At 38.2% G+C, this 20,980-nt stretch overlaps 1 protein-coding gene across 1 annotated transcript in view; it reads left to right on the forward strand.

The window, feature by feature from the left end:
* The window catches only part of RC3H1 (ring finger and CCCH-type domains 1), an 89,671-nt gene that overhangs the window by 45,425 nt on the left and 23,266 nt on the right, over window positions 1-20,980 (forward strand). Inside the window, exons 5-7 of the mRNA XM_060142178.1 lie at window positions 256-431; window positions 11,874-12,074; window positions 16,270-16,402. Of these exons, the coding sequence (XP_059998161.1) occupies window positions 256-431; window positions 11,874-12,074; window positions 16,270-16,402 (510 nt within the window). The remainder of the gene's footprint in view (window positions 1-255; window positions 432-11,873; window positions 12,075-16,269; window positions 16,403-20,980) is intronic.

The raw sequence follows: 20,980 nt of genomic DNA on the forward strand, positions 1-20,980 counted from the left end.
GCCAAAAGTTTATTCATTTTGATAGAGGTTTTCCCTAACTGTATTAATCTTTTATCTGCTTTCTTAAATAAAGTATATGGAATGTAATAAAAAATTACCCCCAAATGGTTCAATAGTATAACTGAATATTGGTTGTTGTTGTGTTGCCCATTAATGAAGTGGTACCTTAGAAATTATTAAATGTTTCCCTTCTAAAAAATGGCTTTATCTTATCTCTGTACATGATAAATTTTGGTTTTGCTCAACTTTTCCTAGCAATGCAGGAGGAAGCTCTAAAGCTGGTTCTCCTGGCCTTAGAAGATGGTTCTGCTTTGTCAAGAAAAGTATTGGTTCTCTTTGTGGTGCAAAGGTTGGAGCCACGGTTTCCTCAAGCCTCTAAAACTAGCATTGGGCATGTTGTCCAGCTCCTTTATAGAGCCTCCTGCTTCAAGGTATGAACCTATGGTAACTTTCAGCTTAAAAGGAAACGTCCTTTCCCCAAACTTAGGTAGTAAGACTTTGAGTTTAATAAAGTTGCCTGTATCTTTCCATAAAATTTTAGCAGTTTTTCTTTTCTCTTTTAAAGAATATAGATGGTGTCCTGTTAAAGTTAAATCTTGTATTGAATTTTGTATGTTAGATATTGTACAACATAGATTAAATCATGGCTTATAGATTTTTGTATTTGAAGAAACTAAAAAGCCATGGCAGTTTTCCACCAAGACTGCAAACAGAATTGGTCTAAAGAGAGAGAGTCATTGAAGCAGGAGTACATTTTATTTGGCTATTTGCTCCTGATATAATTCCATATATACAGTACTGGAGCTCCATGTGCCATTTTGGTTTTAGTATATATAGTAATGCTGGACATGTCCTTTGTATGCCAAGTTGAATCAGCACTACTTCAAACACTGGTGCCCACTATGTATCACTTATTGTTCATCCTGTTTTCCTAACTTCTTAATGTCAGGGCTTCTTGCTTTTGACACAACACATAACAAGTACTTCATGGGCCAGGGAAGTATGTCTTTAAAAAATTGTTAATTCATACAAGCTATAAGGAGGTCACCACATTCCCTCATCTGACACTGAAACTAAAAAACTCCCACATTAGCCATCCTGCTATATTCTAATCTCGTTATTTTTTGAGAAGGATAAAATGGTTCACAAAATCAACAGAGCATATAGATTTAACTTAAAAAAATTTTTTTTAAGTTCTAGCTAAATGCCAATATTATTCTGTTTCTTTCTAGACTCAGATTATATACTGAAAATGGGGTGTGGATTCCACATCTGTACCCACCCCTCTTGTTTTTCATACGTCCCTCTAGAGCTCTCAGAACCTCAACTGGTCCAGATTGTCCCTGAATAACTCACATTTGTTGTAATGGTTGTAATAACCTGACTGTACAGTGTAATCCGGAATACATTTCAGAATGTCTGTCTGCTTCCAATGTTACTTCTCCATTAACAGCGCCAGATAGATACAGTATAGGAAGTTTAAGAAATAAAGGGAAAGAAATCCAGCCTTCCTCTGTGAAGAAGAATAAGGGGCTCAAAAACGCCAGAATACCCCAAGTGAAACTTTCTCAATCCTAATTAAAAGCGTTAATAGTAATTTTAAAAAGATTGGAATATGTAAAAATTCAGTTATTTTTCACTTGAGTCATGATTATGTTGCTTCATTTCATTGTCCACCTGCTTTCTTCTTTTGGTGGCAGTTTGTACTATACTCTCAATCATGAAAAGATTCATTGTCTCTCATCACAATAGGTCCATACCCTAAACTGTATTCACTATTGCGGAGTTTCTATTAAGTGTCTGCCAATACCCATTTCATCTTCTTCATGGAACTCAAATCAGCATTTTCCTTTCTTCGCAGGTGTTTGTGTCCGTATAGCTGTGTTCTAGCTGGGTCTTTTTAGCATCTCTTTTTTTTCCATTGGAAAAGCCTTTTCAAGCTGCAGGATAATTCTAGGCATTTTAGTACAGTACAGTTCCAGGACTTCAGACATTGCATTTCTTGGAAATCTTTGAGTGTTTTTAGTTAAAGAGAGTTTTGAGAGCCAAGTCCATGGAAACAGTACATCATATAGAAAGCATATACTACATTTTAATGAGATTTAATGTATATTGAGAGGGTGTTTCATACATATACATATACATTTGGTCTTTTGACTTGCCTTTGAATAGGGGCAAAATATATTTAGTTTTTGTGACTATAGTTCTTGATTTTCTTATGTTTGGTCTCTCTATGGACTTACCTAACAAAATTTAAGTTAGACCTTCTTATAATAAGAATGGAATACAAGTAAAAATATATCAGTATGACCTGGAAGTCCTGACTAGGATAGTCTATTGTTTCTTTGATGGGAGGGGAAAAAAAATGGGAATTTTCTATAGAGGAATTTGAGTCCTTATGGGAATAAAAGATTAGCAAGGCAAAAAACGTTGTAAAATATGTTAGGATATAGGTGATCCTAGACTAGAATTAATTGTTTTACTTTGATTCATTAGGCCTTTGGCCTGAATCCAGCTTGACTTAAAATGTGAATTATTAGGGGTGATACCACTAGCACCTACCTCAACAAGTTTAAAGAATTAAATGAGTTAATATGTCACTATAACAGTTAATAAGGTAACTTAACACACTGGCACATACTATGTGCTCAATAAATGTTAGTTATTTTTATTGCTAAAAAATATCATCATTGTCATACAGCATCTTAGAATTTTCACTTTCAGGTGGTGACCTAACCTACAAAACTGCAGGGAGAATTAAACCAAGTACAAATTAGTCATCTTTAGAATCACACCAGCATCTGAAGCTCTTTCAGTTATTGAGTACCAGCTATCTCAATACCAGGCAAGCCCAAGAGTAATAATCCGTAGATATGAAGAAGCAGCATGGTGTTTTTCAGAATACTTGTATGAGTATTTTCTTCTTTTTTTTTTCACATCTTTACTGGAGTATAAATGCTTTACAATGTTGTGTTAGTTCCTGCTGTACAACAAAGTTAATCAGCTGTTTGTATACATATATCCCCATATCCCCTCCCTCTTGAGCCTCCCTCCCACCCTCCCTATCCCATCCCTCTAGGTCGTCACAAAGCATCAAGTTGATCTCCTTGTGCTATGCAGTAGCTTCCCACTAGCCATTTTACATTTGGTAGTGTATATATGTCATTGCTACTCTCTCACTTCATCCCAGCTTCCCCTTCCCCCACTGTGCCCTCAGATCTGTTCTCTATGTCTGTGTCTTTATTCCTGCCCTGCCACTAGGTTCGTCAGTACTGCTTTTTTAAATTCCATATGTATGTGTTAGCATATGGTATTTGTTTTTCTTTTTCTGACTTAACTTCACACTGTATGACAGATTCTAGGTCCATCCACCTCAATACAAACAACTCAATTTTGTTCCTTTTTATGGCTGAGTAATATTCCATTGTATATATGTGCCACATCTTTTTTATCCATTCATCTGTCGATAGACACTTAGGTTGCTTCCATGTCCTGGCTATTGTGAATAGTGCTGCAATGAACATTGTGGTACCTGTATCCTTTTTTTTTTTTTTTTAATCTTAAGGAATTTATTGATTGATAACGGGAGTCTGGAAGTAGGGAGGTTCCTGTCTGGCTAATTCACCAGATCAACCACATCCACAAAAACCCAGGCCTCTTCCATCGGTCTTTTCTGCATCTTAAGTGGATCAGCTGCTCTTCACATGGCTGCCCAATGGTGGAAGAAATTCCCAGCTCACATGATCAGACACTAAGAAGCAGAGGAAAAAAGTTTGACTTCCTTGTGTCTCCTCTTAAGAAACCTTTCCCAAGAGGGACTCCACTCTCCCTCCAACAGATGTCCCATTGCATCTCATTGTGAATGTGACACACTAGGTCACATGGCACTTCCTAAGTAGTCTCCAACTCGGATAATGGAATTGCCAGCATTGGCTTAGACCGGGGTTTATTCACCTTTTCTGTGCCATGGGCCCCTTTGGCAGTCTGGTGAAACCTAGGGACCCCTTCCCAGAATACTCTATTTAATTGCATAGAATGAAATGACCGGATTACAAAAGAAACCAACTATATCAAAAAATATACTTTTTAAGTGGTACAGGAATAAACTTGCTTCTTTATTAGTGCACTAAATAACAAAATCTAGCAGCTGATCTAATAACAACCATAATTTTTAAGTAGTGATGAAGGTAAACAGTGTTCTGAGATACCTGTAATAACTGTTTTGTGATATGAAAATATTTGTGATTTCCATTGGTGACAAAGTCACAAGTTACGGCTAATACTGTGGTTTGTTGCTTACATTCATAATAGAAGGAAATGTTACATTTCAGTTGGAGTTTTATGAAAAGTTTTTTTTTTTTCTTTTTTCCCAACGCAAGATTGTGAATCCCATGCATTCCATGCACGGACCCTTGGTAGGGGTGGTCTGTGGACTACATTAGAAGCCCCTAGCTTAGATTAATTAAGATTCACATATTGAGTCTGGGAGTGGGCATGTCTTCACTGAGACAAGTGGCTTCAAAGGAGTGTGGATATCTAAACTAAATCAGGACTAACTCAAGCAAAAAAAGAAGTAAGAGGGGGGTGGGAGAGTAGGGTAGAGGAGGAGTGGAGTGATCTTGACTCCAGAGTCTGCTCCGTGTAGGGTCAGCAACGGCTTCCTTCAGAGGGAGAACACTTCTCATCACTGGAGGAACAGACCTTGTCAAGGGGACTCAGACATACTAGGATTCCTGCCAACCTTGGCATCTTACATACCCCCCCCCCGTTTTATTTACTTTTGTTTCTTAGTTGGTTTTCTTTAAACATCTGTATGTATTTCAAGGTACAGATATAAAACTTGCCCTTTACAAATATTCAGCCTACTGGAATATATCTCTTCTATCCCACTCCTTAGAAGTGACCACAGCTCTCAGCTTAATGGATGTCTTTTCAGACTACTTGCTATGCACATGTGAAATCCCACCAGCTTACAAACTTTCTTGTGTTGGCAATGCAGAGTACCAGGCCCCGCCCTCCCCCATGCTGGTGAATGAGAACAGCCTCACTGTGCTAGATGCTAAACTCACAGTGTCCCCTTCGATTCCCCAAAGACACTTGAAGTTCAGGCAGGGGAGGTGGCCCTCACACCGCATACCTCAGAAATGGCAGAGCTGAGATTTGAACCCATGTCTATCAGACCCCAAAGTCCATTCTTTAAATGCCATACGTGTTGGTTTGCAGAGCTGTACCTGATGGTCCAGTCATTTTTTCCTTTTTTTTTTTTAAGGAGTGGGGTGGGCATATTCCTGGAACCTGGCTTGGATGGTGCCAACTTGAAATGGACGTTCACATTGAAGTGTTCAGGTGTCTCATCAGTAACACTTGAGTCTCCTAAATCATTCACAGGAGACTCCAGACGTATATTCAGAAGGCAGCATTGGAAGCATGAGAAGAATTTACAGTAAAGCTAAAAAGCAAGGCAAAGATGTCCTCTATAAGTTCCATAATTTAACATTATCTTGGAGGTACTGCCCAATGCAGTTAGACAAGAGAAAAAAAAATAAAGCTTATATAGATGGGAAAGAAATGAGAAAGGTAATCTTACTTGGGGAGATCATTAATCAGATGAAAAACTATTATAAGCAAAAATAAAATTCAATAAGGTGGCTGGATACAAAAGTTAAAATACAGAAACCAATAGCACTCACGTTTATGCAAGCTGCATCTCGTTAGAAGACATACAGAAGAAAAGATTACATCGCAATAGCAGCAACACAGGTGTTTTGGAATTAATTTTTTAAATGCGAAGTCTATAGGAAGGAAACACCTAAATGCTCTCTTCTCAACATCTTATTATAAAAATTTTAAAACATACATAAAAGTTTAAATAATTATATGGAGAACACCCATATACCCACCACTTAGATTCTCCAGTTAACATTTTTTGTATTACACATATCAGTCCATATATAATCCTTATATTCATTCAAAAATCCGTTATTTTTCTGTTTCTTTTAATTTTTTTTCTTATTGGTCAGCCATTTTATACATATCAGTGTATACATGTCAATCCCAATTGTCCAATTCATCACACCACCACCCCCACCCCTTGCTGCTTTCCCCCCTTGGTGTCCATACGTTTTTTCTCTCCTTCTGTGTCTCAATTTCTGCTCTGCAGACCAGTTCATCTGTACCATTTTCTAGGTTCCACATATATGCTTTAATATACGATATTTGTTTTTCTCTTTCTCACTTACTTCACTCTGTATGACAGTCTCTAGATGCATCCACGTCTCTACGAATGATCCAATTTCGTTCCTTTTTTTTTTTTTTTTTTTTTTGCGGTACGCGGACCTCTCACTGTTGTGGCCTCTCCCGTCGCGGAGCACAGGCTCCGGACGCGCGGGCCCAGCGGTCACGGCTCACGGGCCCAGCCGCTCCGCAGCACGTGGGATCTTCCCAGACCGGGGCACGAACTTGTGTCCCCTGCATCGGCAGACGGACTCTCAACCACTGCGCCACCAGGGAAGCCCTCGTTCCTTTTTATGGCTGAGTAATATTCCATTGTATATATGTACCACATCTTCTTTATCCATTCGTCTGTCAATGGGCATTTAGGTTGCTTCCATGACCTGGCTGTTGTAAATAGTGCTGCAGTGAACATTCGGGTGTGTGGGTCTTTTTGAATTATGGTTTTCTCAGGGTATATGCCCAGTAGTGGGATTGCTGGGTCATATGGTAATTCTATTTTTAGTGTTTTAAGGAACCTCCATACTGTTCTCCATAGTGGCTGTATCAATTTACATTCCCACCAACAGTGCAAGAGGGGTCCCTTTTCTCCACACCCTCTCCAGCATTTGTTGTTTGTAGATTTTCTGATGATGCCCATTCTAACTGGTGTGAGGTGATACCTCATTGTAGTTTTGATTTGCATTTCTTTAATAATTAGTGACATTGAGCAGCTTTTCATGTGCTTCTTGGCCATCTGCATGTCTTCTTTGGAGAAACGTCTATTTAGGTCTTCTTCCCATTTTTCAATTGGGTTGTTTGTTTTTTTTGATATTGAGCTGCATGAGCTCTTTATATTTTCTGGAGATTAATCCTTTGTCTGATGATTCATTTGCAAGTATTTTCTCCCATTTGTAGGGTTGTCTTTTCGTCTTGTTTATGGTTTCCTTTGCTGTGCAAAAGCTTTGAAGATTCATTAGGTCCCATTTGTTTATTTTTATTTCCATTACTCTAGGAGGTGGATCAAAAACAATCTTGCTGTGATTTACGTCAAAGAGTGTTCTTCCTATGTTTTCCTCTAAGAGTTTCATAGTGTCCAGTCTTACATTTAGGTCTCTAATCCATTTTGAGTTTATTTTTGTGTATGGTGTTAGGGAGTGTTCTAATTTCATTCTTTCACATGTAGCTGTCCAGTTTTCCCAGCACCACTTATTGAAGGGGCTTTCTTTTCTCCATTGTATATCCTTGCCTCCTTTGTCATAGATTAGTTGACTGTGTGTGTGTGGGTTTATCACTGGGCTTTCTATCCTGTTCCATTGATCTATATTTCTGTTTTTATGCCAGTACCATATTGTCTTGATTACTGTAGCTTTGTAGTATAGTCTGAAGTCAGGGAGTCTGATTCCTCCAGCTCCGTTTTTTTCTCTCAAGACTGCTTTGGCTATTCACGGTCTTTTGTGTCTCCATACAAATTTTAAGATTTTTTGTTCTAGTTCCGTAAAAAATGCCATTGGTAATTTGATAGGGATTGCATTGAATCTGTAGATTGCTTTGGGTAGTATAGTCATTTTCACAATATTGATTCTTCCAATCCAAGAACTTGGTATATCTCTCCATCTGTTGGTATCATCTTTAATTTTTTTCATCAGTGTCTTATAGTTTTCTGCTTACTGGTCTTTTGTCTCCTTAGGTAGGTTTATTCCTAGGTATTTTATTCTTTTTGTTGCAATGGTAAATGCAAGTGTTTCCTTAATTTCACGTTCAGATTTTTCATCATTAGTGTATAGGAATGCAAGAGATTTCTGTGCATTAATTTTTTATCCTGCTACTTTACCAAATTCATTGATTAGCTCTAGTAGTTTTCTGGTGGCATCTTTAGGATTCTCTATGTATAGTATCATGTCATCTGCAAACAGTGACAGTTTTACTTCTTCTTTTCCAATTTGTATTCCTTTTATTTCTTTTCCTTCTCTGATTGTCGTGGCTAGGACTTCCAAAACTATGTTGAATAATAGTGGTGAGAGTGGACATCCTTGTCTTGTTCCTGATCCTAGAGGAAATGCTTTCAGTTTTTCACCATTGAGAATGATGTTTGCTGTGGGTTTGTCGTATGTGGGCTTTACTTTGTTGAAATAGGTTCCCTCTGTGCTCACTTTCTGGAGAGTTTTTATCATAAATGGGTATTGAATTGTGTCAAAAGCTTTTTCTGCATCTATTGAGATGATCATATGTTTGTTTTTTCCCTTTCATTAACATCTTGGATTAGTGTGATACATTTGGTCATATGGTTTTTATTCTTCAGGTTGTTAACATGGTGTATCACATTGATTGATTTGCGTATATTGAAGAATCCTCGCATCCCTGGGATAAATCCTGCTTGATCATGGTGTATGGTTCTTTTAATGTGCTGTTGGATTCTGTTTGCTAGTATTTTGTTGAGGATTTTTGTGTCTATATTCATCAATGATGTTGGTCTATAATTTTCTTTTTTTGTGATATATTTGTCTGGTTTTGGTATCAGGGTGATGATGGTGGTCTCATAGAGTGAGTTTGGGAGTGTTCCTCCCTCTGCAATTTTTTGGAAGAGTTTGAGAAGGATAAGTTAACTCTTCTCTAAATGTTTGATAGAATTCACCTGTGAAGCCATCTGGTCCTGGACTTTTGTTTGTTGGAAAATTTTTAATTACAGTCAGTTTCATTATCTGTGATTAATCTGTTTATATTTTCTAATTCCTCCTGTTTCAATCTTGGAAAGTTGTACTTTTCCAAGAATTTGTCCGTTTCTTCCAGGTCGTCCATGTTATTGGCATATAGCTGCTTGTAGTAGTCTCTTACGATCTTTTATATTTCTGTGGTGTCAGTTGTAATCTCTCCTTTTTCATTTCTAATTTTATTGATTTCATTCCTCCCTTTTTTTCTTGATGATACTGGCTAAAGGTTTATCAATTTTGTTTATCTTCTCAAAGAACCAACTCTTAGTTTTATTGATCTTTGCTTAGTTTTCTTCGTTTCCATTTCATTTATCTCTGCTCTTTATGATTTCTTCTTTCTACCAACTTTGCATTTTCTTTGTTCTTCTTTTTCTAGTTGCTTTAGGTGTAAGGTTAAGTTGTTTATTGAAGATTTTTCTTGTTTCTTGAGGTGAGCTTGAATTGCTATGAACTTCCCTCATGGAACTGCTTTTGCTTTGTCCCATAGGTTTTGGATCATTATTTGCATTGTCACTTGTTTCTAGGTATTTTTTTATTTCTTCTTTGATTTCTTCAGTGATCTTTTGGTTATTTAGCAGCACACTGTTTAGCCTCCATGTGTTTGTGTTTTTTATTGTTTTTTTCCTGCAGTTGATTTCTAATCTCATAGTGTTGTGGTCAGAAAAGATGATTGATACGATTTCAGTTTTCTTAAATTTTCCAAGGCTTGATTTGTGACCCAAGATGTGATCTATTCTGGAAACGTTCTGTGTGCACTTGAGAAAAAAGTGTAGTCTTTCGCTTTCGGGTAGAATGTCCTAAAAATATCAATTAAGTCTTTCTGGTGTGTGTCATTTAAAGCTTCTGTTTCCTTATTTATTTTCTGTCTGGGTGATCTGTGTATTGGTGTAAGTAGGGTGTTAAAGTCCCCCACTTTTATTGTGTTACTGTCGATTTCTCCTTTTGTGGCTGTTAGTATTTGCCTTATGTATTGAGGTGCTCCTGTGTTGGGTGTGTAAAGATTTACGCTTGTTATATCTTCTTCTTGGATTGATCCCTTGATCATTATGTAGTGTCCTTTCTTATCTCTTGTAACAGTCTTTATTTTAAAGTCTATTTTATCTGATATGAGTATTGCTACTCCATCTTTCTTGTGATCTCCGTTTGCATGGAATATCTTTTTCCATCACCTCATTTTCAGTCTGTATGTGTCCCTAGGTCTGAAGTGGGTTTCTTGCAGACACCATATATAAGGGTCTTGTTTTTGTATCCTTTCAGCCAGTCTGTGTCTTTTGGTTGGAGCTTTTAATCCATTTACACTGAAGGTGATTATCGATATGTATGTTCCTACTACCATTTTCTTAATTCATTTGGGTTTGTTTTTGTGGGTCTTTGTCATCTTTTGTGTTTCCTGCTTAGAGAAGTTCCTTTAGCGTTTGTTGTAAACCTGGTCGGTGGTTTCGAATTCTCACAGCTTTTGTTTTGTCAGTAAAGCTTTTGATTTCTATGTCAAATATGAATGAGACCCTTGCTGGGTAGAGTAATTTTGGTTGTAGGTTTTTCCCTTTCATCACTTTAAATATGTCCTGCCACTCCTCTCTGGCTTGCAGAGTTTCTGCTGAAAGATCAGCTGTTAACCTTATTGGGATTCCCTTGTATGTTATTTGTTGCTTTTCCCTTGCTGCTTTTAATATTTTTTCTTTGTATTTAATTTTTGATAGTTTGATTAATATGTGTCTCTGTGTGTGTCTCTTTGGGTTTATCCTGTATGGGATTCTCTGCCCTTCCTGGACTTGATTGACTATTTCCTTTCCCATGTTATGGAAGTTTTTGACTATAATTTCTTCAAATATTTGTTCAGACGTTTCCTTTTTCTCTTCTCCTTCTGGGACCTCTATAATTCTAATCTTGGTGCGTGTAATGTTGTCCCAGAGGTCTCTGAGACTGTCCTCAATTCTTTTCATTCTCTTTTCTTTATTCTGGTCCCCGGCAGTTATTTCCCCCATTTTATCTTCCGGTACACGTATTCGTTTTTCTGCCATTTATTCCTTCTAGAGTTTTGGGGGGGTTTTTTTTGTTGTTTTTTTTTTGTGGTACATGGGCCTCTCACTGTTGTGGCCTCTCCCGTTGCGGAGCACAGGCTCTGGACACGCAGGCTCAGCGGCCATGGCTCACGAGCCCAGCCGCTCCACGGCACGTGGGATCTTCCCACACCAGGGCACGAACCCGTGTCCCCTGCATCGGCAGGCGGACTCTGAACCACCGCGCCACCACGGAAGCCCCTTCTAGAGTATTTTTAATTTCAGTTACTGTGTTGTTCATCATCGTTTGTTTGCTCTTTAATTCTTCTAGATCCTTGTTAAACATTTCTTGTATTTTCTCCATTGTATTTCCGAGATTTTGGATCATCTTTACTGTCATTACTCTGAATTCTTTTTCAGGGGTTGCCTATTTCGTCTTCATTTATTTGGTCTTGTAGGTTTTTACCTTGCTCCTTTGTTTGTAATGTATTTTTTTGTCATTTCAATTTTTTGTGTTTTTTTTTGATGACTAGGGCTGTATTCCTGTCTTACGGGTTGTTTTTCCTGAGGGGTCCAGCACTGGTGTTTGCAGGCCGTTGGGTAGAGCGGGTCTCAGTGCCTAGATGAGGACCTCTAGGAGGCTTCACCCCGATTAATATTCCCTGGGATCTGAGGTTCTCTGTTAGTCCAGCAGTTTGGACTCGGTGCTCCCACCACAGGAGCTCAGGCCCGACCTCCGGCCCAGTTGCTGGGGGTTCCTCCTGTCCCCTCAGGGGACTGGTGCCTGGTAGGTGCCCTCTTTGTACCAAGAAGCAAATTCCACATCCTTCTAGTCCGCCATCTTGACTCCCTCTCTTCTCTTCAAAGTATTTTCATATCTCTCTTTGGTCATATAAAGTATAAGCCCAGTTTGTTTCTTACCTGACTCATGAGATTACGTGTGTCTTCCTAGGTCACCAAGCGTGATGAAGACTCTTCTTTGATGCAGCTGAAAGAAGAATTTAGAACGTATGAAGCTCTGCGGCGAGAACATGACTCCCAGATAGTGCAGATTGCTATGGAAGCAGGCTTACGAATTGCACCAGACCAGTGGTCCTCTTTGCTTTATGGGGACCAGTCTCACAAATCTCATATGCAGTCCATTATTGACAAGGTAGACCCTTTTTTGTTCCTTACTTCTTGGACTAATCATGGAGTTTTGGTAATTCATTTATTTAACAAGTGTATATTTAAGTGAATCCTGTATGTCAGGCTCTTATAAATTATATTCTCTGTAGCTGAGTGTCATGTCATAACTAGTCACATCATAGTAGCAGTTTGTTCATGTAAAGGTTTTTTAAATTGAGGTATGATTGACATTGTTCATATAAGGTTTGATTTAATTAGTTTTAATGCTTTATCCAGTGCTGTCTCACATTCCTGTGACAGTCTCCTATCTCTATTTTTTCATTGCCTTTCTTCCTTCTTTTATTGTTTTCTGAGTTTTGATCACTGTATTAGTTGAATTCATTTTCTAAACGCCTTTATTGTCCTCCTGGAACAGCCATTTAATGACCTGGAAGATGTATACATTGAGGTTTCTTGTGGTTCTTAGCCAGAAAAATTTCACATTATAAGTTACCAACCATTCTATATTTGATCAAATTTTCAGTAAACTTATTTCTACTTTATTTGTTGTCTGTTATGATGAAAAGATCACTTGAGTACACATGAATTTTAGGTCAGGCCCCACTATTTCTGACTCTAAGAGTTATATTTAATTCTTTTAAAACTATAGAGTAATACTTAAACTGGTTTTGTTGCAGTTCAACATGAAATATGTGAAAGTGCTGTATAAAAATCTTAAAAGTGCCATGTAAATATATTATGTTCAATAATTTTTTAAAATTTTTACTATTTACCTTAATTTTTACTATTTTATCTTAAGTCCTTATAACCATAGAGATGATTATACATTAGAATCCACCTTACATTTAATTTAAAGAAATAATGACGGGACTTCCCTGGTGGCACAGTGATTGCGAGTCCACCTGCCAATGCAAGTGACACAGGTTTGGGCCCTGGTCTGGGAAGATCCTACATGCTGCGGAGCAGCTGGGCCCATGTGCCACAACTGCTGGGGCCTGTGCACCTAGAGCCCGTGCTCCACAATGGGGGAGGCCACCACAGTGAGAAGCCCGCACACCATGGTGAAGAGTATCCCCCACTCGCTGCAACTGGAGAGGGCCCACACGCAGCTGCGAAGACCCAGCGCAGCCAAAAATAAATACATTAAATAAATAAATTTTTAAAAAAAAGAAATAATGTTAGTATGTAAGAGTAGCCTAAATAAAATAATATTTAACACTTACTGAGAGCTTAGTGTGTATCTGGTGGTTTTATTTTATTTTTTGATTTTAGTGCATTAATACTTTGCTCAGAATATTTTAGTTTAGTTTAGTTTATGTTAGTTTAGTTTAGTTTCGTTCAGTTCAGTTTTTGGCCTCACCACGTGGCTTGCAGAATCTTAGTTCCCTGACCAGGAATTGAATCCTGGCCACAGCAATGAAAGTGCCAAGTCCTATCCACTGGACTGCCAGGGAGAGCTTCCTATCTGGTGGTTTTAAATAATTCATTTAATCTTCTCAACAGCCCTGTATTATTCCTTTTATACAGAGACAGAGGGAGATTAAATACATTTCTCCAGGATCACGTAGGTAATAACTGACAAAGCTGGATTTGAACTTGAACATTCTGACTCTAGAATCCCTGCTCTTAACTACTAAACCTCTTTCCAGACTATTCTCCCCCCACCCCACGCCACCCTTTTTTTTTTTTTTTTTGCTATTCCTAAAGGTAGAATTCTTGAAATAAGTAGAAGGTTGATGTCAAAGGAGAATTAGGAAATGTTTTATAACTGCATGGTGTGTAATTGTCAGTATAATGTGTATTATTTGTTCTGTCCTATAGATACCTTTATCAAAACTTCACGTGCAGCTCCTAGGCCTGAAATTATGCAGTGGACTGATTATAACCTTAATCATGATCTTTTAAAGGAGTGGCTTTCTACCTCTGAAGAGAAACTTGACTTGCTTTTATGAAAATTCTACAAGGAGGTTAAATTAACCTTCTTGTCTGAACTGGACTATATAACTAGATGTATATCCTGCAATAATTTTCTCACACCATGAGCAGTAATTTGAATTTAATATCCTAAACCTTCTTACAACAATCTGGTAAATGAAGTTAGTAGTGTGACATCTTATTATTATATAGAGCAATAGAACTTCGTGTGATAATGAAAATGTTCGGTATACATGCATTGTCCAGTATGGTGATCACGAGCCACACTTGGCTATTAAACACTTGGTGTGTAACTTGTGTAACTGATGAACTGAAATTTTTATTTTACATACTTAAAATTTTTAATAGCCATATGTTGCTAATGGCTACTGTATTGGACAGTGCAAATGGAGAATTTATTAAAAGTGATAAGAAAAACAATAACCCTAGTAAGTTAATAGGCAAAGAAATATGAAATAACAGTTCACAAACAGGAAGTATATCTAATTGATGGACTAGAATTCAATGCCAATAATAAATACATTTAAAGCAGTGACATGCCAAATATTGCCTGTTAAACTATAAAGAAACATATACTCTCATTCATTGCTGATGGTTTGTAAAATGCATTACAGGTCTTTTGAGAAACAGTTTGTCAGTGATGCCTCAAAATATTTGTGTACTTTACCAAACCTGCTATTTCCAGGAATTTATTTTAAGGGAATAATCCAAACTTTCAAAAAGGTTATGAATGCAAAGGTGTTAATTGCTAAATTATTTACAAAGGATAAAATAAAGTGATGGTTAAAGAAGTTAAGATACATCTGCTCAGAACACTGTTACATGGCCATTAAAATTGTGTTCATATCAGGACAGATACTCTCTTCAGCTATTAAGTAGCACTTGATTTCTTTTAAAAAAAAATGTTAGTGAAATATTTTTGTTAAGTCTCAGTGGTAGATACATGGGTATTATTATATTAGACAGTTACTTTGAAGTATTTCATAATAAAAATGGTTAGGTATTTTAAAAATACCTTTGTTGGGCTTCCCTGGTGGTGCAGTGGTTGAGAGTCCGCCTGCCGATGCAGGGGACACGGGTTCATGCCCTGGTCCGGGAAGATCCCACATGCCTTGGAGCGGCTGGGCCCATGAGCCATGGCCGCTGACTGAGCCTGCGCGTCCGGAGCCTGTGCTCCGCAACGGGAGAGGCCACAACAGTGAGAAGCCCGCGTACCGCAAAACAAGCAAACAAAAACCTTTGTTATAATATTAATGGTAGGCAAATCCATAAGTTTATAAATAGCTGATTATAAGTATATGAAAAACATGCAAAGATGAAAAATTGAATAAAGACATGCCAGCATTTTAATGATTAGTTGTGTTATTCCATGTTTTTTAAAATGTATGCTTTTTAAAAATTTACCTTTTAGAATGACCTTTGGGGGAGAAAAAGTTCCACGTGTATATATACATATATATATATATATACATATTTTAAGTGAAAGTGAGTTTATTTAGAGAGATACACATTCCATAGGCAGAATGCTGTCAGTCTCAGAAGTGAGAGCAGCCCTCATCTATATTAATAAACTACATAGAGAGCTAAATGTTTCCAAGTAAGAACCCTTAGTTAGTATCACATAACCAGTTTTTTTACTTTACAGGTCATATGTACTGACCAGCTTAGGGGAGTTAGTGCAAGTATGTGTGTCATTAAGCCTTAAGAAAATACACAACCTGATAGCTTCCAAGAATCCCAAACGAATATAGGATTTTTTGAACTGGAATGAACTTCTCAAATTATTTAGTCCATACAACAGATGGAGTTCAGATAGAGTCTGTAAAGGTTATATCTGATGTCATAATCTTTGGTCCGTAACAGAACTTGAATTCAAACACAGTTTGAGTACAGTTTCATTGTTCGTGCTGTTGTATAGCATTATCTCTAGACAGTATTTCCAAACTTCAGTTATTTGGAAAGACCCCAAGAGCCAAACTAACACAATACTGTAAGAACTGGAGATGTAAAGAGTATTTCCAAATTGAGGATGTGAGAAAGATCTCACATTTGAGGAATGTGATGACAGAGGGAAGAGAGAGTATACAATATATCAACCTGTGGATGCAGAGAAGTGCAGGGTTTGTTCAAGTAACAAGTGATCCAGTCTGGCCAGAGCATGGGATGTGTGGGAGGATAAAAATTAAATATAATTAATTGCAAAAATGGTTGTGATATTGTAAATAATCTATTTTAAAAGGATTTATCTGGTCTTTGAGGGAAGTTAATATTTATCTTCTTTTAAGTTGCAGACCCCAGCCTCTTTTGCACAAAGTGTTCAGGAACTAACAATTGCTCTCCAGAGGACTGGAGATCCAGCAAACTTGAATCGACTAAGACCCCATTTGGAGCTATTAGCAAACATTGACCCTAGTCCAGGTAAGCCCAGGAAAATTAACGGACTATCCTATATGTGCCTTAGTGCTATTCAGTGAGTCTTTTAATTATCTTTTGTTACATTTCTCTAGAATTTCCTGGTGTAGTAATTCCAAATCTTTTCTATAGTATTTAAGTTTCTGGCCCCAATCTTGTCTGTCTCTTTATTACTTCAACTAATATTTATTTAATACTTTTTACTGTGCTGCTCACTTTACCAGCAAAATAGGATCCCTCTGGGATCCTTTATGTTTCCTCCCTCTCTCATCACAAATTGTGCTCTATTTTTATCATTTTCATCTCTTTTGACAAAACTCAAGTTTTCTCATTTTTTCTGTATCATATGTCCTTAGTTGCATTTTTTTGGTCCCAACTTTACTTTCTCTACGATAATCTTGTTCCATCACATATCCTCCCTTGTGTGTCTACTTTGTCCAGCCATTTCCTGTTCCTTCTCCTTGACCTGAAAGTCACCCAACCTTCATTTTTCACTTAATATTACATCTAGGATGTGTTAGCTTATATCCTATTGCTGTCCCTGTGTTTATTCCTTCTACTGAACTAAAATTCTTTTTTTTTTTGCGGTATGCGGGCCTCTCACTGTTGTGGCCTCTCCCGTTGCGGAGCACAGGCTCCGGACGCGCAGGCTCAGCGGCCGTGGTTCACGGGCCCAGCCGCTCTGCTGCATGTGGGACCTTCCCGGACCAGGGCACAAACCCGTGTCCCCTGCATCAGCAGGCGGACTGCCAACCACTGCACCACCAGGGAAGCCCTGAACTAAAATTCTTAACATTTACTAGTAATTTCCTAGTTTCTAATTCCAAAGATTTCTTCTCAGTCCTTAAATAACTTGATTTGTCTTTAGCATTTGATAATGTTGTTGACCACTTCCTTGATATAGAAACTCTCCTGATACCTTACCTTTCTGTAGTCTTATGATTCTCTTCTGGCCCCTCTGAATGCTGGTTCTGTTGTATTTTGACTACTCTTTCCTCTTCTGCCTCCTAAGGAGTAGGCTGGTTGTGTTCTTGGAATTTTGTTTTTTCTGCACTCTTCTGTTGATGATGATGGTCATTCATTCTCAGCACCAGTTATTATTCCTTTATAGATAATAGACTCCCAAATATCTCTATCACTGTTATCTCTTCATCACTTCAGATCTACTTTCCCAAATGCTTTCTGAGATTCTGTATCCTCTCCTCTCCTCAGTGTGTTTCAAAACAAACTCATCTTCCCTTGATACCTGCTCTTCCTTCTGTCTTCCCTTTCTCTGTAAATGACCTCATTCTCTGAGGTATGTAAGCTTAAAACTTGAGCCTTTTGTCTTACTTTATATCTTTTCCTTTCACTTGCTCTACATACCATTTCAGACAACAGGATTTTTTTTTTTTTTTTAGCTGCATTGGATCTTCATTGCTGCACACGGGCTTTCTCTAGTTGTGGCGAGTGGGAGCTACTCTTCGTTGCAGTGCGTGGGCTTCTCATTGCAGTGGCTTCTCATGTTGCGGAGCACGGGCTCTAGGCACATGGGCTTCAGTAGCTGTGGCACGTGGGCTCAGTAGTTGTGGCACACAGGCCCTAGAGTGCAGACTCAGTAGTTGTGGTGCATTGGCTTAGTTGCTCCGCAGCATGTGGAATCTTCCCGGACCAGGGCTCGAACCCTTGTCCCCTGCATTGGCAGATGGATTCTTAACCATTGTGCCACCAGAGAAGCCCTAGACAACAGGATTTATCTGTTCTTTCACAATATCCCTCTATCCCATGCCTATTAATACAGCCTCAGTTGAGGGCCTCATTCCTTTTCTTGACTAAACTTAGCCTTTCATTTTTCTCTACTCTTTTAATTCTTCCTTCTAGTCTACTTACTGCTGCAAAATAAATCACATCTCAGATCTTATTTTACACTCATAAACTTTTAAGTGACACCCCTTTGCTTATAGAATAAGGTTTGGAACTCTTGACCATGACATTCAGAGTAGTAAATTTATTACCAAAATCGCTTAATTAAACCAGGTAAGATCTTTTTTTATGTTTTTATTTTATTACTTTTTAAAAATTATTTATTTTTTTGGCTGTGCCACATGGCATATGGGATCTTAGTTCACCAACCAGGTGTCAAACCCAGGCCCAGGGCAGTGGAAGGGCAGAGTCTTAACCACTGGACTGCCAGGGAATTGCCCTAAGATCTATTTTTAGATCACAGTGATTTTTTTTTCCCCACTTTTGTGCTTTGATCATTCTGAGCAATCAAAAGAGCACTTCACAAGCTCACTAACTCATCAGCACCAATCTGTCTACCTAATTCTGTGCCAATATATTCTACTCTCCTTGTGTAATAGTGGATAAACCATGTAACAGTGGATAAACTTCTAGCTAAGGCCACCCTCTCTCCTCATGTACCAATACCATCTTGTCAAATATATCCTTCCAGTATCATCTGTTTCTTATGTCATCAGTTTTCTTTCTCTACTACAGTAGCTCTATCAACATACATTTTATTGTTCCTGTCATCAAAACCCACTTTTTTAAAAATTAATTTATTTATGTATTATTTTTGGCTGTGTTGGATCTTCGTTGCTGTGCATAGGCTTTCTCTAGTTGCAGCAAGCGGGGCTTCTCTTGTTGCGCAGCACGGGGTCTAGGCGTGCAGGCTTCAGTAGTTGTGGCACGTGTGCTCAGTAGTTGTGGCGCACAGGCTTAGTTGCTGCGAGGCATGTGGGATCTTCCCGGACCAGGGCTCGAACCCATGTGCCCTGCATTGGCAGGCGGATTCTTAACCACCAGGGAAGCCCAAAACCCACTTTTGACACCATTTGTCATCTACCTACGATTCCAGTTCTCTCCTTTTTATAGCACTCTCTTGAATGCAGTCCAATCAGGCGTTTATCTCTACCACTCAATCAAAATTGCTTTTGTCAAAGTCACAAGTGATTTCCATGCAGCTAATTCCAAATGTCAATTCTTGGTTCTTTTTGTGTTTGACCTGTTAGCAACATTTAACGTTGTTTACTCTCCACTCCTTGTACCACTCTTTTCCAGGCCACCACACCCTCCTAGTTTTCTTCTTACTTTATTGAACCCTCCTACTTAGCCTCTTTTGCTGATTTCTTCTCATCTCCATAGCCTCTAAACTTTTTTTTTTTTTTTCCCATAGCGTCTCACCTTTTTTTCCCCATAGCCTCTAACCCTTGAAGTGCTTCCAGAATTTAATCCTTGTGTCTCTTTTCTATTTATACTCATTCCCCAGGTAATCTCACGTAGTGTCTTCAAAGTTTCATGGCTTTAAACAAAATGACTCACACATTTACTATATTTTGTCAATTCTGAAGCTCACATTTTTTTTTTTCAGATTTTAGCATTTCCGAAACTGGGCTGCATTTGTATAATCAATGTCAGGTGATAATTAGCAATCTTTTCCATTTTGGTAGCACATAAAATAATGGTATGTGTTATAGTTCATGGTGTTTTAGAATCTGTATAACATAGTGTATACAGCCTAGACCTTCTTCCTGAATTCTTTTTTATATCCACCTGCCTGCTCAATATCCAGTAGTTCTACTTGAATATCTAATAAGAATTTCAAAAATAGTCTGTCCAAAAGTGAGTTCCATCCCCTGTCCCCCGCCCACCCACCATTCCTGTTAGTGGCAGCTCCATCCTTCCATTTCCTCAGTCCAGACACCTTGGAGATACCGTCAACTCGTCTTTCTCTCATAAGGTACATTGGATCTATCAGTATATCGTGTAGGCCTTACCTTTAAAATCCATTAGGAATCCATCTACTTATCATCTTCACTGCTACCCCCCTCATCCCTCTTCATAGATTATGGAATAGCCTTCTGTTTTCTCTCTGGTTCTAACATAGGAGCCAGAGTGATCCTATTACCCCTCTGCTCAAAAACTCTACAGTGCTTTCCATCACTCAGTAAAAGCCAGTCTTTTCTATGACCTACCAGGCCTCACATGATCTGGTCTTCCTTTACCTGTCTCCAACTTCTTTTACTCTTTTCCCACCTCATTCATTCCAGATTTCACCTCCATGAACATGTCAGGCATACTCCCATATTAGGCCCTTTGCACTTATTCTTTCGTTTTCCTAGAATGTTTTTCTCCTCTATATCCTAATATATCTACAAGGCACACTCAAACCCTACTTTCAGGTCTTTAATCAAATGTAACCTTCTCAAGGAGGCCTTTTCAGGCTACCCTGTCTGAAATTTTACACATACCTGTCCCACTCCCTTTCCTTGCTCTATTTATTCAACTCAGTATCTAAATACTTTGTATTTTGGTTGTTTATCTTATTGATTATCTGGCTTTTCTCCTTGAATAGAATAGAGATTTTTGTTTTGATTGCTACTGCTTCCCTCCCAACTAGAATAATACCTGGAACTTAGTAGGTGTTCATTAAAATACTTTGTTGTATGACTGATCTCTTTACTTTCTCTGCATCTTTATCCTTTTTTACTGTTGAAATTCCACCTGTCTTTCAAAGCCTAGTTCAAATGCCATCATCCAGAAGTTTTTTAGAGTGTTCCAACAGGAAGTCATTTCTACATATGTGTTCTCGCTTCATTTTAT

This window comes from Lagenorhynchus albirostris, chromosome 2 (genome assembly GCF_949774975.1).
Source record: "Lagenorhynchus albirostris chromosome 2, mLagAlb1.1, whole genome shotgun sequence".
NCBI classification, from domain to species: Eukaryota; Metazoa; Chordata; class Mammalia; order Artiodactyla; family Delphinidae; genus Lagenorhynchus; species Lagenorhynchus albirostris.